Below are 22,574 nucleotides of genomic sequence, written 5' to 3'. Positions count from 1 at the left end.
ATATGTTGCTCCAATTTCTTCTTTCCTGCCTGGTCTTTGTGGAGAGATCTAAGCTTATTCTTAAACTGTTTACCTTTATATCTGACAGTTTTTTTCTCTCTGGCTGCTCTCATGATTCTCTCCTTTTCCTTGAAGTTGGATAATTTGACTACAGTATGTCTTGATGTATTGTTGTTTGTGTGTGTGGTAATATATTTGCTGTTCTCTCTGCTTCCTGAAAAGCTAGCATCTCCTCCTTTGTGATATTGGGGAAATGTTCTTCTAAGAATTCCCTTGCTATTTTAACTATAGACTTGTTTCTCCCTGCTCCATCAACCCATTAATTCAAATATTATTTTGCTTAATTATATTCCACATCATCCTCAAGCTTCCTTCAGAGTCTTTTGCTTTTTTGTTTGATTGTTTCTCTCATTTGCTGCATTCTTCTTGGTTGTCTTCAAGATTGCTGATTTGATTTTCCATTCTATTGATCAGATCGTGTACTTGGTTTTTTATTTCTAGTACATCATTCCTGCACTCCTGAATTTCCTTTGAGTGTTAGGTTTCTATTATCTCCATTTTCTCATCTGTTTTCAGGATTGATCCTCTAATCTCTTGTGAGGTTGTAAGCAACATTCTCTTGTATTTCTATCTGGCAATTCAAGGGCTTCTGTGTATTCCAGTGGGTTTGGGTAATTTTAATTTTTGTTTCTGTCGATTTTTTTGTGTGGTAGCTGATAGGGGCTGTTGTTTTTGCACCAAACAGTGGAGCTGTGGGTAATTCTTAAGTTTCTGAATTGTGCAGGGTTGAGGGTAGCTCTTTAGGTTAGAGGGCAGGTGGGGGGGGATTTCTGGGTCATATAGTAGCTTGATTTCCATCTGTTTTAGATATCATCAAACCGGTTTCCATAGTGGCTGTGCATACCTACAGGTCCACTAGCAGGTCCTATCTTCCCACAGTCCCTCTGACACTTGCAACTTTCTGACTTTTTGAATTGGGCTATTTTTGAGGATGTTATGTGGTATCTCATAGTTGTTTTAATTTGCATTTATCTTATGGCTAAAGATCAGGAACATCTTCTCATTTATTTTGTTGGTCATGCAGATTTCTGCCCTCATGAAGCTACTGTTCAGGTTCTTTGCCCACCTCCTCAGTGGGCTAATAGTTTTTTACTTATTGTAAGCTATCAGAGTACTGTAGATATTCATAATAAGGCCATTGTGTGATGTGTGATTGCTAAAGATGTTTTCCTGGTTCCTGGGCTTTCTTATTTCTCTCTTGGTGAATTTTTCAATGTACACAGGTGTTTTATCTTCAGTACATCCCACGTGTCCATTTGTGACTCATCTGTGTTTGTGTCATTCCCTATATCTTATAGCCTATGTATTCCTGTGCAAAAGTTCTTAGATTTGTCCCAATTCCCTCATTGATGGCCCTAGTTGTTTGGAATTTTACCTGGGGGTCTGGAATGCACCTTAAGTTTATTCGTGTGCATGGAGTGAGGTAAGGATCTTGGTTCACTGCAGGTAGATATCCATTTTTTCCAGCACCACTTGTTGAAGAGGGTATCCACTTCCTATTTGATATTTTTGGGGCTCTTATCAGAGATCAGTTTCCCTTATGCTGTTGATTTTATTTCTGGGTTTTCCGTTCTTTTCCATTGGTCTCAGTATCTGTCATTATACCAGTACCATGCAGTGTTGACCACTGTGAATATATAATATGTGCTAAAGTCAGGTAAAGCAAGCCCCTTCACTCTGTGTTTCTTCTTGAGGAGTTCTCTGCTAATTTGGGGCTTCTCTCTCCATATGAAGTTGGTAATCAGCTTTACTACTTCTTCAAAGAAAGATGACTAATTGTATAGAGATTGCATTAAACTTATATAGTGCCTTGGGTAGAACTGACATCTTTATACTATTGAGTCTTCTAATCCATGAGCATGGGATATTCTTCCATTTGTTGAGGTCATACTTGGCTTCATGTAATAGTGTTCTATAGTTTTCCTCATACAAATCTTTGTTCTTTTTTTAGTCAGTTATATCCCTAGATATTTCAATTTGTGTTTCGCTATTTTGAAGGGTACCACCCTTTTGATCTCCTCTTCTGTGGTTTGTCCAATATTTATAGCAATCTGATAGACTTCTCTCTGTTTATCTTGTATCTTGCCACTCTGTCATATCCTTTTGGGATTTTCCATATATAGAATCATATCACCTGCGAATAACTAGTGATAGTTTCACCTCTTCTTTCGCCAGGCAAATGCCTTTGAGGTCTTTTCTTTGCTTCAATATGATGTTAAATAAAAGTAGGCACAAGGGGTATCGTTGTCTTATCCCCTTTTTCAGTGAGATTGTTTTCGTCTTTTCTCCACTGACTACCACATTTGCTGTTGTTTTTTTTATATAATTTGTATTATATTGAGGAATTTTCCTTCCATTCCTATCTTCTTGAATGTCTTAAATGGAATTGGTGTTGGATGTTGTCGAATGCTTTATCCGTATCTATCAATATTATTATGTCGTACTTACAGTTTTTCATGTCAATGTGGTGAATGATACTAATGGTCTTTTGTATGCTGAACCATCCCTGAATTCCTGGTATGAATCCCACTTGGTCATGGTGAATTATTTGTTTTATATACTTTTGTATTGGCCAGAATTTTAAGGATTTTTGCATTGATGTTTGTTAAGGATATTGGTCTGTAGTTCTAGATCTTGTGGGATCCTTACCCGGTGTCAGTGGCTGAGTTATGCTAGATTCATAGAAGGAGTTTGTGTAGAATTGGTGTCAGTACTTCCCTGCTGTTTGGCATTGGTGTCAGTACTTCCCTGCTGTTTGAATTCTCTTGTGAAGCCATCTTGTCTAGGAGATATTTTTGTTGGTAATCCTTTTATAACATTGTCTATTTCTTCTATTGCTAAGAGTCTGTTGACGTTCTTGACATCCATGAGGAATAGTCTAGGGCAGGATTGGATTTCCAAGAATTTGTTCATGTCTTCCAATTTGTTGAATTAATTGTAGTAAAGTCCTTTGTAGTAATGTGTAATTATCTTTTTTTATTTCATTAGGGTCTGCTGTAATGTCCCCTCTTTCTTCCCTTGTCCTTGCTCTTGAAATTTGTTCCTTCCTTTCTTTGGTTAGGTTTGCCAGCAGTCTATCGATACTGTTTATCCTTTCAAAGAACCAATTTTTAGTAGCATTAATTTTTTCCTTGGTCTTCTCATTTTCCTGCTCCAGAATCTCAGCCCTGATTTTTATTATTTCTTTTCTTTTGCTATTAGTAGGATTATCCTGTTGACTCTGCTCTAGTTGCTGTAAATTTTTTGCCAGCATATCAATTATAAGTCTCTCTTCCTTTTTCACGTGTGTACATATTGCTCTGAAACATCCTCTTATAGCTGCCTTTGCTGTGTTCCATAAGTTTTGGTACATCATGTTCTTACTCTCATTGGTTTCTAGAAATTTCTTAATCTCATCTCTGATCTGGCCAGTACACACTCCTTTTGCAATACAGAATTATTCATCCTCCAACTGTTTGCTCTTGTTTTCTTTATCTTCCTTTTGTTGATTTCCAGCCTTAGGGCACAGTGTTCAGATAGAGTTCTGTATGGTATCAATATGTTTAAATTTATGCAGATTCAATTTATGCTCCCGCATATGGTCTATCTTCAAATATATGTCATGTGGGTTTGAAAAGAATGTGAATTTTCTTGTATTTGGGTGGAGAGCTCGGTGAATCGTCTAATTGTAGTATTTAGATCTATAGGCTCCTTGTTGAGTTTCTTTTCCCTGTGATCTCTCTTTCTCAGAGAGTGGTGTATTGATGTCACCTACTGTAATTTTTGAGCCTGTGACTTTTTTCCATCTTTTGGAGCATTTGATTGACGTATTCAGTAGGTCTATCATTTGGGATATATATATTTGAAATGCTTAGTGGTTCTCTGTGTAAATTTCCCTCAAGCATTATATAGTGTCTCTCCTTATACCTTTTTATGGTTTCCACTTTGAGATCAATTTTATCCAAGATCAGGATTGAAACCCCTGCTTTGTTTGAATTGCTGTTTGCTTGGTATATTTTTCTCCAGCCTTTGATTCTCAGTCTATTTTTGTCTGTAGTTTTGAGATGTGTCTCCTGTAGGCAGCAGATTGATGGGTTGTATTTTCTAAGCCAGTTTGTTAGCCTCAGTTCTTTTAATGCCTGAGCTCAGTCCATTGATATTCAGGGTTATTGCCTACATCTGTGGACTCTGTGATGTCATCTTATACCTTTTGTTTTGGGTGTTTTCCTACCTCCCTTTCTTATCAGTGTATTGTGCATGTGTGTTTGTGTCTATGTGTGTGTTTGTGTATGTGTGTGGTTCATTCTTGACTTCTTTCCATCCTTAAGCCAATGCTGTCTTGGGTGCTGTTTTCTCTTTGTTACCCTCTGGGTGGGGTTGTTCTTTGTAGTGTCTCTTTTAAAGTATTCTTTGAGTTTTTCCTTGTCTTGGAAGACTCTTATTTCTCCATCTGTCTTGGTAGATAATTTGGCTGGATAGAGTATTCTTGGGTTTGTGCTATTTTTCTTCAATTTTTGGAAGTTTTTATTCCACTCCTACTTCATCTTCATAGTGTCTGCTGACAGGTCTGAGCATATTCTTTTGGGGGCAACCTTTATATGTGACTGCTTATTTTTTCCTAGCTGCTCTCATGATTTTCTCCTTTTCCTCAAAGTTTTATAGTTTAACTAGTATGTGCCTTAGTGACTTCTTGAGATTCAGTCTAACTGGTGTTCTTTCAGCCTCCTGAATGGTTGCCTGGCTTCATTTATTAACTGGGGGAGTTTTCCGCCAAGAATTCTCCCACTACTTTTACAGTTGACTTCTTTGTTGTTTCTTCCTGTGTTAATTTAACTTTTCTGATGTTCCTCTTCATAGCATCAGACATAGCACTTATATTTGCTTCAGCTTCTCTGATGATCTCTTCAACTTTTGTTCATGTTTTTTAAAGTCTGCTTGACTGTCCTCTAATCACTGGTGCATTGTTCTGCCTCCTCCAGTCCATAAGTCTGTTACTAATTTTTGTTATCTCGTCCCTAAGTGTATGGTCTTTATCTCCCCTCTAATTTCATCCATTTTCTGTATTGTTTCCCTCATATCCTGCTTGACTCCAAGCAGCATTCTGAAAATTTCTTTCCGCGGCAGATCAATGTCTGCTTCTTCTATGCATGGTGTTGGGTTCAGGACATCTTCTGACATTGCCTTTTGTTTTTCCTGTATTTTTCATTGAGGTCATTCATTGCTATTTGCATTATATTGTTTTCGAGGAGCTGGTGCCATTTTACAGAGTCCAGAAACACTGGGCGCTCTCTGGCAGACTCATAGGAATGCTTCTTCAAACTACCTGAAGTTAATTGCGCTACAGAATTGGCTTACCACTTTGTCCTCCTGTGGCTTCACTCCTCCCTTAGTCAACCATTATTCTGTCATTTGGAGGGCAAGTTGGATGGTCCTCTCAGGGGACACTGGTTGAGTGGTTACGCACCTGTGAGGATGGTGCTGCACTGGGTAATCTCAGAAGAAGCTGTATTTTGTAGCCCATGGCAGTTTGGGATCCCACAGTGGGCATGTGGGCATGCCTGCTGCAATGGGAGTGCCACAGAAGGCATGTGGGTGCACCTGCTTTGGGGTAGAGCACTGAGAATGGTGGGTAGAATTGTGTTGGTCAGCTAGATTGCCACAGAGGTTGGGCAGAAGTTTCTACTGCAGCATGGAGCACTGGAGAGTGTTGGTGGAGCTGCCTTAAGCCATGTGAGGCACTACAGCAGGCAGGAGGAAGTTCCCTCAGGGACCATAGAGGATGGGTAGGATCTCCCTTAGCCATTTAGGCAAGATTTCCCCTGGAAGAAGGTGGGCAGGGTTTCCCCAGCTGCATTTTAAGAGCTGCAGAGGACAGGTAGGCCAAATTCCCTCTGGAAGGTGGGCCAGATTTCCCCTGGAGGAATATGGGCAGGATTTCCCCTGGAAGAAGGTGCATTTAAAAAATACATTGTTAGTATTTTTCTTTTACCTAATCAATTCAATCTATTTGCATTCAGCATAGTTATTAATAAATATGATTTTGTGGCTTTCCTCTTGTTATTTTTAATCATGTTACTTATTGGTTTCACTTTTCATAATTACTTTTTTATTTGTGTACCTTTTGTTTCTTGGTTGTCATGTCAACCCTGTCTTTGCCTTTTTTATTTTATCTTATTGTCTCTCTTGATTATATGGTTTTCATCTTATTTGTTTTGTTAAATTTAAAATTTTCCCTTGTAAATTGTTTGTTTTCTGTGGTTTTCTTTCCAATTTCAAAACAGTTTGTGCATTCACCCCTTCACAATCCTCAGGCTCCAATGTATTGTCTTTTTTTCCCCACTTGAGTTTCATAATTTGTGACCAGGATGTCATTTCTTTCCTTCACATAAGGTTCCTCCTCATATTAATTTTTGGTTTCTTACTTTTGTCATAACAATAGTACCAACATGAGTGGCTTTAAAGAACATAATTTTATTTCCCCATAACTCTGGAAATGAGAATTCCCAGTTTCAGAATCTGGTGGAAATTCAAGAGCAAGAAACACAAGAGGATCAGGCTTAGAGTGATTTGATCTATAGGAACATTTTGGATATGAAACAACTCTGAAGTCTTTGCCACTGTGGTTTATGAATCTTCACTTCAAACTTAGCTCTTACTGTGTATCAGTCAGCCTCCAATGGTCTCTGTCGCAATATCTGTTATGTCTTCTATAACTTGAAGTATTTAATTTTTAGTTTCTGTTTCAACATAATTTGACTTGTTTTGGATCATTCTAGGCACTAGCTATACATATGAGGGGTTACTCCCCCAAACTAGAATTGCTTGGGCTGAAGAGAGCTTTCATATTAAGCATTTTCCCCACTAGGTGAGCATTGAGCTACTTGCTTTGAGTTAGTGCACCCAGTGGTGTTACCTGGGAAAGTTTTCTGTGGTCACAGTGAATTTTTTCATAAAAGTAGTTTCACTCAAACCTCATTTTTTTTTTCTGTAATGAGTAAGTGATTTAAGAAACAACACACAGCTGTGACATTTTGTTTCCAGCTTGGGAAAAATGGCACAGAAACTGTTGTGATGTTGAACACAGTTTACAAGGACAGTGCTGTGGGAAAAACTCAAGTGTATAAGTGGGTTTTTTTTTCAAAAGAAGTGAAATGCCGATTGATGATAAACCTCATTCTAGACATCCATCAGCTTCCCAAGTGGATGAAAATGTCAACTTGTAGTGCATTTGGAGTTCATTTCACCAGGTCAGACGGTTAATCAAGCTTTCTATTTAGAGGTTCTGAAAAGGCTTCATAACAGTGTGCCCCCCAAAAGGCCTGATTTGTGGCAGACAGGGAACTGGTTTTGTCACTACAATGTACCTTCTCATGCAGCCATCTCAGGGCATCAGTTTGGGGCAAAAAACAACTTGCCTTTCTTGTCCTATGTACCTTATTCACCTGACTTTGCTCCATGTGACTTCTATTTGTTTCTGCAAATAGATTATGTAGATGAGGGGAAGAAAAAAAAAACGGAGGTGCTGCCAGCCATTCAAATAGATGAGTTTGAAAAATGTTTCCAAGATTGGAATCGCAGATTTGGCAAATTTCTTCATTGTAATGGAGAGTATTTGAATGTGATAAGGCTATTTGGTTTAAAAATAAATAAATACCTTGAAGAAAGTTTTTCTGTTTTTTATTTCAGTACCCATTATTTCAGTAATTCCTCCATGAACCATTTCATTGTTAGGACCTATTGCCAAAATTTCCTTTCTGTCCATATTAACAAATGAACTAACCCCGAATACAAGAATGTGTTTTATTTTCTACTTCTCAAGATGTAAAATTACAATATGCATTGTAAAAATATACAATGAGGAAAATCACACCAGGCGTATATCCCAAACATTTTAAAATCAGTTTGTAACTAAAATATTTTATTTTGTTTATGTAAATATAATATGGTAGAAATGTATAAACAATCACAGCCTGATATAATCAGGGATACTATTAAACTGGGGATGATACTGTGTATCATTTAGACAAGGAAACCCCAGCAGGAAGGGAGAGCTTGCAGATTTTGTAAACCAGGGATTTTCTGTAATGGTGGAAACACCAACACAGAAGAGCAAACAGAGTTTCTTTGAGTTGATCTATTATAGTTGAAAAGTGAATAATGTCTAGATTATGGAAAATTATACAATGATCTTGTGTTAGGCCAGGTTGACCAGAGAAACAAGTGCAGAGATATTCATATGTGTGTAAGAAAGAGCTTTATATCAAAGAGCAATGGTATATTGAGAAAACATCCCAGTCCAGTCCATAAGTCCAATATTAGTCCATATGTCTGATACTAGTCTATAAATTGCTCTTCAAAGTCACACAGCACATACAATGATGCCAGATGCAGGAAGATCACGGCTGGTGGGTGAAAAGTCTTGTGGATCCAGTGGCAGTGGAAGTATCTCAGCTCTGGTGCAGGTCTCCACATAGCTCCTTCAGCTGTCTGAGTATGTTTCAACAGAGAGAGGAAGTTTGCAGAATCCTTATTAAAAGGTTACGCCCACAAGGAAGGATCATCAGGCTGTGACATGATTGGCAGGCTAGGCTTCATCATTTATCAAGTTGACATGAAATTATATAACTGCCACAGACATTGCCATTAGAATGAGGAAAGACCAAGATTCCTGGAACATACGGTTTAAGAATCTGAAATATGTGCGTCATCTGGGTCAACGAAAACTCCAAAGTCTTCGTTTTGTCTGCCATCATTGCACATGTCATCATCCGTGCAGCAAAATGTTTCTCTCAGCAGATCATGGAATGCCTGGAACATTCCTGCCTCACAAGACCGACAGGAGAGCTTCGTGTAACGATACAAATATCTTCCTATAGAAAAGAAAAGCCAATGTGATCATCTGGTCCCTGTGAATGGTCTCTCTTCAGAGCCTCATCATTTTTCTGTATACTGAAATGGGCTATCCGGCTGTGACTGCCTCCCATCTGTGTCCCTCTAGTCATGGGCAAGCAAAAGGTGTCTGCCTCCCACTCCATGTCTGTACATGGAGAATTCCTCTTTCGTCCCCTGCTCCCATGATCCTGAATTTCATGTACTTCTGGATCAAAGGATGGATTGTGGACAGCATTAGTGATGTTTTCTTTGTAACTCCCACTTACCTGTATTACGATCATTGAAGTAATAGTGATCGGTGGTACAGGTCCTGTTCTGTATTAGCACATTAAACTTCCAACAAGCTTTCATGATTCCACGGCACTGATATCCATCAAAGTAATCACAGTCATAGCAATTTCGAATATCTAAAGAAAGTGAGGAGGTTTTAAAACAAAGCTCTAAGGAAAATAATTTCTTTTCAGAAGCCTGCTCCTGCTTTTACATATGTATATTCAGACTGTGAAAACCTCATAATAGGAAGTTGCCAGCCCTCTCAGCCTTTGTCAGGGATCCTTACTTCACCCTTGCCACTCCCCAACCCCCACAAGTAGGTGGCAGCTTTGATCCCTCAAAAAGCCAAGTCCCTCTTCCTCCAAGGTCTGGCTCTAGTGCCTACCATGGGGACCTTCAAGTGGTGAGTAAGAAGAATGTATAGAGAATTAGGAAGGTAGAGGACTCTAGAATGTTCACTTTCATCATGGCATTATTTATCACAAAACTAAAAACCAATTACACTTACATTTCAATGATAGAACTCTGTCTCCTGTGAAGAGAAGAAATTTTCTCTTTAAACATTTTTCAAAATAAAACAACCCATTTTTCAGTAGGCCCAGAAGCCAAGTTTAGAAACCTAACTCATCTTCTCAATTATCTCACCACTCATTGCCTCCTTTCCCAGGCTTACCTTCATCCATGAAGAGCACGATGAATATGCCCAGCAGGATCAACTGGTACATTCTTGAACCCATTCCTAAAAGGTCTCTGCAGGAGTTGCCAGCTTCATTTATTCCCATCACCTGCCCTCGGGCACTCCATTAGAAACATAAATTTCAGATCAAACCACCTGAATCCATTCCACAGTGTTCCCAGGAGCGAGAACATCCTGTCTGTGTTTGCTTAACTTCGGCTACTTAAAATGCAGTCCATCAGTGGCTGCAACAGCAGGGTTAAATACAATTACAATTGTGAGAATGGCGCAGGACTGAAGTGTGTTCCATTCTGTTGTGCACAGGGTTGTAATGAGTTGGAATACTGACAGCAGGTAACAACAACAAGCCTTCCAACCTAGAAGAACAACCTTGTAAGTTATTTGCCGTGTTTGAGAAGTACAACTGTTTATTCTATGACTGTATGCCTGCACACACATATCTAGTCTTATGTGTACTTTTAGATACTTCTATAAAACAGTCAAAGAATTAAACTGAGCAAATGTGCTGCATAAGATCCCTTTAAAGTTTTAAAAAGCAAAGATTTCACCTTAGAGTGTGCCTGTTCCTAGCCTTGGTATTTTCAATGGCCTCATATGCATGCAAAACTGGACAATGAACAAATACCAGAGAAGAATCTATGCATTTGAATTATGGTGTTGATAAAGAATTTTGAAAGTACTAAGGAATACCTGAGGAACAAACAAACTTGTGTTGAAAGTACAACCTGAACACTGCTTAGAAGTGAGGAAGATGACACTTTATCTCATGTGCTTTGGACATGTTATTTAGGACAGCCTAGTTTCTGGAAAAGGACATCATTCTTTTTTTTTTAATTTTAACAATTTATTAGGGGCTCATACAATTCTTATCACAGTTCATACATATACATACATCAATTGTATAAAGCACATCTGTACAGTCTTTGCCCTAATCATTTTTTTTCTCCTCTTTTCTTTTTTTACATTTTATTAGGGGCTCATACAACTCTTATCACCATCCATACATATACATACATCAATTGTATAAAGCACATCCATACATTCACTGCCCCAATCATTCTCAAGGCATTTGCTCTCCACTTAAGCCCCTTGCACCAGATCCTCTGTTTTTTTTTCCCCTCCCTCCCCTTTCCCCCCTCCCTCATGTCCCCTTGATAATTTATACATCGATATTTTGTCATATCTTGCCCTATCCGGGGTCTCCCTTCCCCCCTTCTCTGCTGTCCCTCTCCCAGGGAGGAGGTCACATGTGGATCCTTGTAATCAGTTCCCCCTTTCCAACCCACTCACCCTCCACTCTCCCAGCATCGTCCCTCACACCCTTGGTCCTGAAGGTATCCTCCACCCTGGATTCCCTGTACCTCCAGCCCTCATATATACCAGTGTACAGCCTCTGCCCTATCCAGCCCTGCAAGGTAGAATTCGGATCATGGTAGTTGGGGGGAGGAAGCATCCAGGATCTGGGGGAAAGCTGTGTTCTTCATCCGGACTACCTCGCACCCTAATTAACCCATCTCCTGTCCTAAACGCCTCTATGAGGGGATCTCCATTGGCCGACACTTGGGCCTTGGGTCTCCACTCTGCACTTCCCCCTTCATTTAATATGGTATATATATACATATACACATATATACACATACATACACACACTTATATCATTGTTTGTTTTTTTTCGCATGATGCCTTATACCTGGTCCCTTGGGCACCTCGTGATCGCACTGGCCGGTGTGCTTCTTCCATGTGGGCTTTGTTGCTTCTCAGCTAGGTGGCCGCTTGTTTACCTTCAAGGCTTTAAGACTCCAGATGCTGTATCTTTTGATAGCCGGGCACCATCAGCTTTCTTCACCACATTTGCTTATGCACCCATTTGTCTTCAGCGATCCTATCATGGAGGTGTGCAGTCAATGGAAAAGGACATCATTCTTGTTCATCATACAAAAAAAATTAAATCCCTCAATGAGATGGATTGCCACAATGACTTCAACAAAAGGTTCCAACATAACAATGGTCGTGAGGATGTCACGTGCCTGGGCAGTGTTTCATTCTGTTGTAGCTCTGAGCTGGAACCCTTTTAATGGACCCAACCAATAACAGAGATACTTTAATTTTAGTATTCATTTTTGTGCCTACCTGTACACCTATATGACTATGCACATGCATATTCAAATATGAACTTGTTTTTAGGTTATTGTTGGTGTTGCTAAACTATATATGTCAAAGTCTTGTTACAACCATTGTGCAAAGTGATTTGTGCTACTTAAAACAACTGGGAATAGAAATACCCTACAAGTAAGTAATACTTTTGCCCGATATATGCCCCAAAGAAGTAAGCAGTTCAAAATGAACAGACATAGATTCTCCTGTGTTCATCTAAGCACAGTTTCCAGTAGCAAAAAGCTGGAAACAAATGTCCATCAGTCGAAGAATAGATAAAATGACTCTGGTACATAGACACAATGGAATACTGTGCACCCCTAAAAGAAACAAAACAGTGATGAAATCATGAAATAGCCCATGACACGGAGAGACCTGGAAGCCATTATGCTGAGCAAAGTTAGTCGAGAGTGAGTCCACACGAGTATAAGTATAAACACCAAGACAAAGGTAGGTATTTGTTATCAGGCCATTCAATTTTCTAATCTGACCTCCCAAGCATGAAGGTAGGGTGCCTGCCTAATGCTTATAATCTGCATATCACCCCCTTATTGTACATATTTAATAACCAGTTCGACAGAGGCGGCCCCACTTTAGCTAGCATTAGTTTCTTATGTTGTGGGGAGGTGGGCTGTGAGGAAAAGTCCCATCCGTTCTTGCATATAATATTGAATACTATGATGGAATACTATGAATAAGTATTGTGAGAGGATATAATATTTGCAACACACTTTTCCTGATTTTAAACTTTGCAGTGTTCTCTCATTCTGTTCACACAACTGCCTCTTGATCCATGTACTTAATTGTGCTCATGGGGAACCCAAATCAACAAACACTGCCGCAAGGGTACTCAGTGAACTTTAATGGAAATTCAAGTCCAGAGGTGGAGCAAGGCAGGTCTATCTTTGAGAAGTGAATAAATCAGAGAAACCTTCTTAAAGACAAAGGACTTAGCATTATTTATATAGACTTCACCCACCCCCAAGGGGAGAAGATGCCTGGTATTATGTTCCTAACAGGAATTTTTTACCTGGTTTCTGTCCAGCCCGTGGTGAACTAGACCTTGTGCTATAAAGAACCAGGACTTTGATTCTATCATTCTGAGGTACACAAAATCCTTCATAGGCCACACCATAAGAATCTGATTGAAAAGCCCACTAAGTGAACTGGAATTTATCTTAAACTCACCTGTAACAGATTTGAACTTTAGGCTGAAATGTTCTTGTGTGAGAAGAAGCAAATGACTGCTATCCCAAGGTGGCTGGACTTTGGTTCATACACTAGCTTTGAAGGCAGCCCATGAATGGCAGCTTAGGACTATCAAACATTTGTTATTTTCATGCTCTCTTTGCTTTTTAATGACATGTCTTAGTCTATCAGGCATAGTTGCAACTTTGTGAAGGAGCATTATTGAAAGTTTTGCCTTATCTCCACCCTCATGTTTTGTTTAAAGAGTGTCCAGTCACTTTATCTTTTAATCTGTGCATGTCAACAATGCATGTCCTTTTCTCTTAAAAGCTGAATATAAATGTCTACTCTCCTTCTCTAACTTTATTTGAAATTCTATAACATTGACAAAATTAATGATACTATCACCAAAGAAAGTTGACCCAAGAGATTACTAAATTACAGAACAATGTCACAGATACCACATGCAAGTAAAATTTTGCTGAAGATCGTCCCACAATAATTGCAGCAGTCCATTGCCAAGGAATCATCAGAGATTCAGGCTGGATTCAGAGGAGTATATGGAACAAAGGATATCATTGCTGATGGTTGATGGCGGATGGATCTTGGCTGAAAGCAAAAATATAGGAAAGGCGTTTTCTTGCATTTTATTGACTATTCCAAAGCTTTTGAATGTGGGGCTCATACAAACTATGGGTAGGCTAGAGAAGAATAGAAATTTCAGAACACGTAATTGTGCTTATGGTGAACCTGTACATGAATGATGGGGCAGTTGTGTGAGCAGAACAAGGCAATACTGCAAGGTTTTAAATCAGGAAAGGTGTGTGTCATGGTTGTATCTCTCACCATATTTTCAATCAGGGAAGTTGTCTTATATGAAGAAGAATGTGGTATCAGGATCACAGAGAGGCTTATTAACAACCTTCAATAAGTGAAAGACAACCTTGCTTGCTGAAAATGAAGAGGACTTAAAGCACTTGCTGTGGCAGATCAAGGATCGAAGTCTTCAGTGTAGGTTATGGCTCAATGTCAAGAAGACCAAATCCTCACAATTGGACCAACAGATAAAATCATGAATTGAGAAAAGGTTGACATTGTCAAGAATTTCGCCTTGGGTGGAGCTACAATCAGTGCTCATGGAAGCAGCAGTCGAGATAAAAAGACGCATTGCCTTGGGTAAAGCTGCTGCACATGATCTCTTTAGAATGCTGACAGGCAAAGATGCTATTTAGTGGACTAGGATGCACTTGACCCAAGCCATGGTATTTTCAATGGCTTCATATGCAAGTGAAAGTTAGACATTGAATAAGGAAGACCAAAGAAAAATTGATGTATTTGAATTATGGTCCTGATGAAGAATACTAAAAATACCATGGAATTCCCAGAACAACAACAACAACAAAATCTGTCTTGGAAGAAGCAAAGCAAGAGTCCTCGTTAGAGGTGAGGATGGTGATACTTGGCCCACATAATTTGGACATGTTCTCAAAAGAGACCAGTGCCTGGAGAAGGACATCATGCTTGGGAGCAAACAAGAGGGAGGCCCTCATTGACACAGTGGCTGCAACAATCGGCTCAAGTATAGGAACAATTGTGAGGATGGCACAGGACTAGGCAGTGTTTGTTCTGTTGTGCACTATGGGTCAGAACCCACTCAATGGTACCTGACAAGAGTGTAACATTTTATATATATATTACATTTGCTCATCCATAAATAGGTGTATTTATGGGCATTTAGATTGTTTCCATATCTTTGCTATTGCAAGTAATGTTACAGTTAGCATGAGTATGCATATGCCAGGCCATGTCACTTCCATTAAGTGTCTAGCTTCCCCCCCCCCCCAGCCCCTACCCCTCCAAACCATTTTATTAGGAGCTAATCCAGATACCATGCCATTCCATAATTCAGTTACATCAAGCAGTATTGTATAATTGCTACCACAATCAACTTCAAAACTTTTCCCCTTTATCATTTAATCTACAATAGTCGTCTCTACAACACTCTGTCTGGTAACCAGTGTGTTCCCATCCCTCAATTATGATTAAAAGGAAATCATTGGAGGCATAGTCCCTGTGCAGATTCTGCAACTGTATTTTGGGTTTCCACTGTCATCCATACCCTTCTGCAACCAGAATCTCACAATTTAAGCTCTGATAATATTTCCTCCTTTGGCTTTGGATGATGTAATTTACAATCCTTGGGTCACAGGTGTTGGTGTGCTTCTTCCATGTGGGTTTAGTTGATGTCTCATAAAGATGGCTGCTTGTTTGGAAACAAACTTGTTTGGAAACAGACACAATTCTATCTGATAGCTTGGCACCATCTACTTTCTTCACCATACTTTGCTATAGGTAGGTGTTTACTTATTTTTTGAGGAAATTCCATTTTCTATAGTTGTTGTAGAATTTTACTATCCCACCAGCAATGGATAAGGGCTCCCATCTTGCCACGTTTGTGTGTATATGCATTTAAAATTTTTGTTTGGATTGGCTTAGTTTTTAATAGTGCCAACTTAGCTGGGGTCAGATGATATTGTGTAGTTCTGATGTACGCTTCTATCTAGTAGCTAATGCCCTGGTGGGATAGTGGGTTACATTTTGGACTACTAACTGCCAGGTCAGTAGTTAAACCCACCAGTTACTTGTGGGGAAGATGAGGCTATCTATTACAGTAAAAATTGAGTCTTGAGAACCCTAAGGAATAGTCTGTCCTCTGCCCGAGAAGATTTATTTGAGTTGTAATCAGCTTAATGACAGCAGGTTTGGGTTTGGTTTTAGTGGCCAATGATCATGAACATCATTTCATGTATTTATTGACCACTTGGATGTCCTCTTTAACGAGGTATGTGTTCATGCCCTCTATGTTTTGTTTATCATCTTGTTTTTGAGCTGTTAAAGTTTTACATAAATTTTACAGATTATACCTTTATCAGATAAGTTGTTTCCTAAGAATTTTCCCAGCCTGTACATTGATTTAACATTTCTCATAACGTTTTTCAATAAGCATAATTTTTTATTTTTTGTGAAGTCACATTTCTCTAATTTGTCTTTTTCTTTTCAACATAGTTTTAATATTACTTTTATATTTGCTTTTTTAACATATTTGTTATATTATTATTGTTGCAACAAGAGCATCATGGTACATTTATTTATCACTACAGGTCTAGGCAACAAGATATTCTCTCTTTTTTTCCCCATCATCATTTTCTTTTTTCTTTCTTTCTTTATTATTATTTTTAGTCATTTTATTGCGGGCTCATACAACTCTTATCACAATCCATACAGCCATCCATTGTGTCAAGCACATTTGTATATTTGTTGCCATCATAATTTCCAAAACATTTTCTTTCTACTTGAGCCCTTGTTATCAGCTCCTCATTTTTCCCTTCCCTCCCCTTCTCCATCACGAACCCTTGATAATTTATAAATTTTTATTATTTTGTCATGTCTTACACTGTAGATTTCTCTTTTATTTGAGCTTAATGTTTTGTTTTATTTTAATAAATAATTTTATTGGGGGCTCTTACAACTCTTATAACAATCCATATATCAATTTTATCGAGTACATTTGTACATATGTTGCCATTATCATTTTCAAAACATTTTCTTTCTGTTTGAATGCTTGGTATCAGTTCTCCCCCCCCCCCCATTCTCCCTCCCTCAGGGACCCTTGATAAATTATTATTATTTTCATATCTTATACTGCCTGCTGTCTCCCTTCACCCACTTTACTATTGTTCAACCCCCTGGGGAGGGTGTAGGCGGGGATTATTCTTTGGTCATTGTAGTTGTTTCCCCGTTTCTCCACTTTCTCCCTCCACCTTCCCTCTATCCTCATGGTATTGCTACTCCCATTGCTGTGCCTGAGCGGTTTATCTGTCCTGGATTCTGTGTGTTGAGAGCTCTTATCTAGAGCAATGTACATGCTCGGTCTAGCCAGATTTGTAAGGGAGGACTGGGGTCATGATAGTGGGGTGGGAGTGGGAGGGAGGAAGCCTTAAACAACTAGAGGCATGTCGTGTGTTCCGTCAGTCCTGTGCTGCACCCCGTCTGTCTCATTCTTTCCTTGTGACTCTTCTGTGAGGCAATGTCCAATTATCTACAGATGGGATTTGGGTCTCCACTCCAACCTCCATCATTTGCATCAATATATTTATTTGTTTTGGGTCTTCTGATGCCTGAGACCTTATCCTGTCGACACCTCATGTTCACACAGACTGGTGTGTTTCTTCCATGTGGGTTTTGTTGTTTCCCTGTTAGGTGGCCACTTGTTTAAATTCACTTCAAGACCCCAGATGCTATATCTTTTAATAGCTGGGCACCATCAGCTTTCTTCACCACATTTGCTTATGCACCCATTTTGACTTCAGCAATCATGTCGGGAAGGGGAGCATCACAGAATGCCGGGTTACTAGAACAAAGTGTTCTTGCATTGAGGGAGTACTTAAGTGCATTGAGGCCCAATGTCCATCTGTTAACTTAATATTAATGTTTAAATATATGTGCATAGACCTATATCCCTATCATTTTATTATTTTTTCAAAAAGATTAGGCTTTGGATTCTGGGAAGATGGTGGACTGGGGGACCCACATACTCTGAGAGCTCTTTCGAACAAAGCGGGTTTGGTGTCCAGGTTACTGAGCGGTAGGAGTCTGGTGAGTGAAATATCCCCCCAGGACAGCACCCCACCCCATGTATTTGTCCTGAGTGTGATCCAGGACCCTATGGGACATCTTGCGTCACTAGGCTGCCACCATCGTGTCTGGGACTAGCTATAGCCACACTCCATCCCCAGACTGGGACCCCACACCCAGAGTCACTTGCCTGCTCTGCCGAGAAGCACGCAGTGGTTGGGGGACCCCCTATAGCAGCTGCCCACTTGCAGGTCCCCACTAGGAGAGAAGCTTCCTTTCCCAAGGGTCCCCTCTCCCCATGTGGCAGCGATCGGCCCTTGGGCCCAGTCCCTCCTTCCATTCATCCAAGACCCGGGTAACTGACCTGCAGGCTACCAGGAGCTGCCTGGGCGAGCCCCACGGGGGACCATCCACCCCCATTGCTGCCTGGGCCCTCTCCACTGGCACTCTGTTTGCCCAGCTTAGTGCTCCCTCCACTCCCGTCCTGGCAACCTCGCTGAGCACTTCCCACCTGCATGACCTGCAGCCGAGGTCCATCCCACTTCTACCCACAACACTGCGTTTCCACCGCTGTAGCCATTTCAGGCTGGCCTGCGCGACCACAGAGCCCTGTGCCCGTGGCCTGGGATGCTAGACCTGCCTGCTGCGGAGCCCCCATCCAACACGGACAGCCCCGGGCGCAACAGTGGGTGCCCCTGCCTACTGGGAGCACCAGCAACAGGGCTTTGCACTCCTGCCGGAGCGGCATTGCCCTCCCGGGTGAGCTGTGGGGATTCCAGCGGCCAGCAGCTCGGAGCTCTGAGCCTGCCACGGGAGCATTCCTCCCAGGGTGGAGGGCAAGCACCATTGCTCGCTGTTTCGCACGAGCATCGCTGCTGTCCGATCCAGCTCGGAGCACGTCTGCGGAGCCTGCGCTACTCACAGGGCCAGCGGCTTAAGCGATAAACATTCCCGCCTGTTAGGGAGCCTGGGACATGGCCTTGTGGTCCCCACCGGAGCCGTCTGTGCACCCCAGCCAGCTCTCACCACTGGGGTGCCCTGCAGAGTCCCCAGTGCCAGCCTCTAAGCCTGCCCCAGCCCTTCCCAGCCAGCATAGGAGGTGGGCGCTGTGGCCTGTGCCTCTCTCAGCGCCCCTTGCGACTCCAGCCTTTTCTGCCCACAGGCTCAACTCTACAGGCCTGCAGGAACCTGGAAGGGCTTGCTGATCGGAAGAGAATTTCCCCCCACATAGCCCGGCTCCAGAGCTCAGATCAGCACCACGTCCGGTGGCAGCGAGGCCTCGCCCACCTCCGCCTTCTATTAAGCATCACTAGAACTTAGAGGGAAAAGAAAGGGGGCGGGGATTTAAATAGATGTATGTATACATCTTTTATCTCGCGCTGGTTTTCTCTTTTCTTTCTTTTACTGTCTGCGTGTTTTTCTCTCTTCTTTCTTCCTCCATTCTCATTATTGCTAGGACTTCTCTTCTGCCCCTTTTCTATAGGTTTTCCTTCTCTCTCTTTTCTTCTCCTTCCACTTCCACTATTATCATTCTTTGCTGTCTGCTTTTATGGCTTCTCCTTCGTCCTCTCTCTCCATTTTTTTCTTTTTCCTCCCAAAATTGTTTTAAATTATTTTTTTAATTTAAAATTTTTCTTTTTTATTACTAAACCAAAAAAAAGGGCCGCTAAGGGTACTCTGACAAACCAGGTCAAAGCAGCCTGAGGGCACTCACTGAGGCTCCAGCCCCCACACCAATTGCTGAAACATCTCACCACTGTGGGTCACTAAGCCTTCAGGGAACTCTGCCTACACAGCAGTCTGACTCATCCTTATCGTAGGTCATAGGCAGTCGCTTGAAAGAATCTTTAACGGTAACACAGATAAGGTTCCCCTGGCCTCCCAGAAGCATGGGGCCAAGGAAAAATCAACAGACCACATCACTCCCAACAACAACAACAAAAAACAGAGACAAAACATAATAGTAGAGATAACATCGCTCATAGAAGAAGCAGATATAGGTCTGCCACAGAAGTAAATCTTCAGAAGTGTGCTCACAGTAATACAGAAGCTAAGGGAAGCAACACAGAATAAGGCTGCAATGATAGAGGAGATGAAGTCCATAATAGAGGGGATGAAATCTACCCACCAAAGGGAACTGCAGGAGCTAACAGAGGTAGCATAAGCCACACACAAGGTCACAGAATTTACGATTAGGCTTAAGGAGCCAGAGAACCATATCAGTGATCTTGAGGACACTCAAACAGACCTAAGCAAGCGAGAAAGACAGTTAGATAGGAAAATTAAAGAAACAGAAGATAGCCTGAGATCAATGACAGATGCTATGAAGAGGAATAATATTCGAATAATCGTTCTACTGGAGCACAACACAACACACAAGTCGACAGCCAAGATAGCAAAGGGATTTCTGGAAGAAAACGTTCCCACCCTAACAAGGGAGAACCAGGCACTCATACAGGAATCAGAAAGGACACCAGCCAGACTAGACCCCAAGAAGAACACACCAAGACATATAATAGTAAAAATATCCACCTTAAAGGAAATTTCACAAGCAGCAAGAGAAAGGAAGACAGTCACATACAAAGGAACGCAGGTAAGAATATGCTCAGACCTATTAACAGATACTATGAAGAGGAGGAGAAAATGGAGCAACATCTTCAAAAAACTAAAAGAAAAAAGCGCCTCCCCCAGAATCCTGTACCCTGCCTAGTTATCCATTAAAGATACATGGTGAGGTAAAGGTCTTCCAGAACAAGGAAAGACTCAAAGAATATGCTGCAAGACACCCGGCCCTGCGGAAGATACTGACTGACTCACTATGGCCAGAAGATCAACCTCCACCAAGAACAAACAGGAGATCACCATGTAGCGCATCTCCATCTAGAAGCCAACATGCCAGCAACAATTACCAGGACAACAGGGTCTCAGATGGAAAAGAGGACAAGGTAGAAACTCTCCATCAAACACAGAACACTGTTATGAAGTGAGATAGGTAAAGACCCAAAACACAAAACAGGGTATGGCAACTATGAATCCACAGATAGTGATAATAACTCTGAATCCCAATGGACACAATTCATACATTAAATGAAAAAGGCTTGAGGACTGGCTCAAAAACATAATCCATCAATCTGTTGCCAGCAAGAGACACATCTTAAGCACACAGACAAGGATATGCTAAGAATAAAGGGTTGGCAGAAAATTTACCAATCAAATTGTAACTCAAGAAAGGCAGGGTGGCTATCTTAATCGCTAACAAAATGGAACTCAAGATCCAAATCATAAAGAGACAAAGAGAGACACTACATAATGCTCAAAGGTTCAGTAAACCAAGAATCACTTAGCATATTGAATATTTACGCTCTTAATTATGGTGCAGCAAATTTCGTCAAACAATTTAAAAGACGAAAAAAGAAATCTCAGACTCAATAATCATAGTAGGTGACTTTAACACTCTGCTATCAGAGGAAGACAGATCACAGGGAAAGAAGCTCAGCAAAGAGGCCATAGAGCTAAACAATGTAATTAGGCAACAGGGCCTGATAGACATCTATAGAGCTTTCCATCTAAATGCAAAGGATTTCACATTATTTTCAAGTTCACATGGATCTTGACCACATGCTGGGACACAAGTCCAGCCTGAGTAAATTCAAACACATAGATATTATCCAGACATCTTTCTCAGATCACCATGCCTAAAGCTGGAGATTCATAAGAGGATGTCCAGAAAAGCAAGGGCGACCAATTGGAGAATGAACAATGATCTGTGCCATGAATGGGTACAGGCCCAGATCAGAGAGGATATTAGGAAATTTCTAGAAACTAACGAGAACAAGAATACAAGGTATCAAACCTTATGGGACACTGCGAAGGCAGTTATCAGAGGTAGCTTGATATCATTAAATGCATACATGAAAAAAGAAGAGAGGTGTATGACAGATATGTTAACACAAAACCTCCAACAACTAGAACAGAGTCAGAAGAACAACACCTCCAATAGCAAGAGAAAAGAAAGGCCCACCAAGCTCAGAGGATGATAGCCAGGCTCAGAGGGCCCAATGCATAGAGAGGACCATATAGCCGGCCCCACGGCAAGATGTGACATCCTGCACTGACCCATGGCTCTACACGGGACAGCACTGGAGACACAGTGGGGGGTGTGCGACTGAGTTGCGTCCACCACACTGAGGCAAAATACTGGGGGCGTGCAATGGAGCCCCAGAGGAAGCAGAACAAGGAGGTCCTGAGGGACTTTGGGGCTAGGACGTGGCACCCCATCAAACTCATCCGAAAAACACTCCTAAAGGTCAATAAACAGACCTTGAACTACTAACAGGCTTTTAAAATTTTTTTGCTGTCTTTCTGTTTTGTGTTTTTCTTTTTTACTCTTCTTTTAAATTTTGTACGTCAGTGGCTTTTTTGTTAGCTTGTCGGTGTTGCTGCTGTCGTTGCCATGTTCTATGTGCCACTTTGTTTGGTGCTGTCGAAGCCATCCGCAATTTTATGCACATATTGTTATCTCTGCAGCTCCACCTAGATAAGATAGGCTGGACAAACCATGTGGGAAGAAAATAACAGGACCAATGGTCCTAGAGGGACATGAGAGTGTGGGAGTTAGGGGAAGGTAAGTGGTGTTGGCCAACCCAGGGACAAGGGAACAACGAGTGGTTCAAAATGAGTGGAAGGAGGGGATGGG

The 22,574-nt window shown here is 41.0% G+C and overlaps 1 protein-coding gene across 1 annotated transcript; it reads right to left on the bottom strand.

Annotated features, from left to right (window-relative positions):
- Positions 1-8,721: 8,721 nt before the first annotated feature.
- Positions 8,722-9,941, bottom strand: PATE2 (prostate and testis expressed 2). The gene is made up of 3 exons (XM_075527997.1): positions 9,878-9,941; positions 9,198-9,338; positions 8,722-8,909 (listed from the first exon to the last, which is right to left on the bottom strand). The coding sequence occupies exons 1-3, from the start codon at positions 9,939-9,941 to the stop codon at positions 8,722-8,724; spliced, it is 393 nt and encodes a 130-aa protein (XP_075384112.1).
- Positions 9,942-22,574: the final 12,633 nt, after the last annotated feature.

This window comes from Tenrec ecaudatus, chromosome 12 (genome assembly GCF_050624435.1).
Source record: "Tenrec ecaudatus isolate mTenEca1 chromosome 12, mTenEca1.hap1, whole genome shotgun sequence".
Classification (NCBI taxonomy): Eukaryota; Metazoa; Chordata; class Mammalia; order Afrosoricida; family Tenrecidae; genus Tenrec; species Tenrec ecaudatus.
Note: the sequence above shows the minus strand (reverse complement) of the source record. Positions and strands in the feature narration are given on the sequence as shown.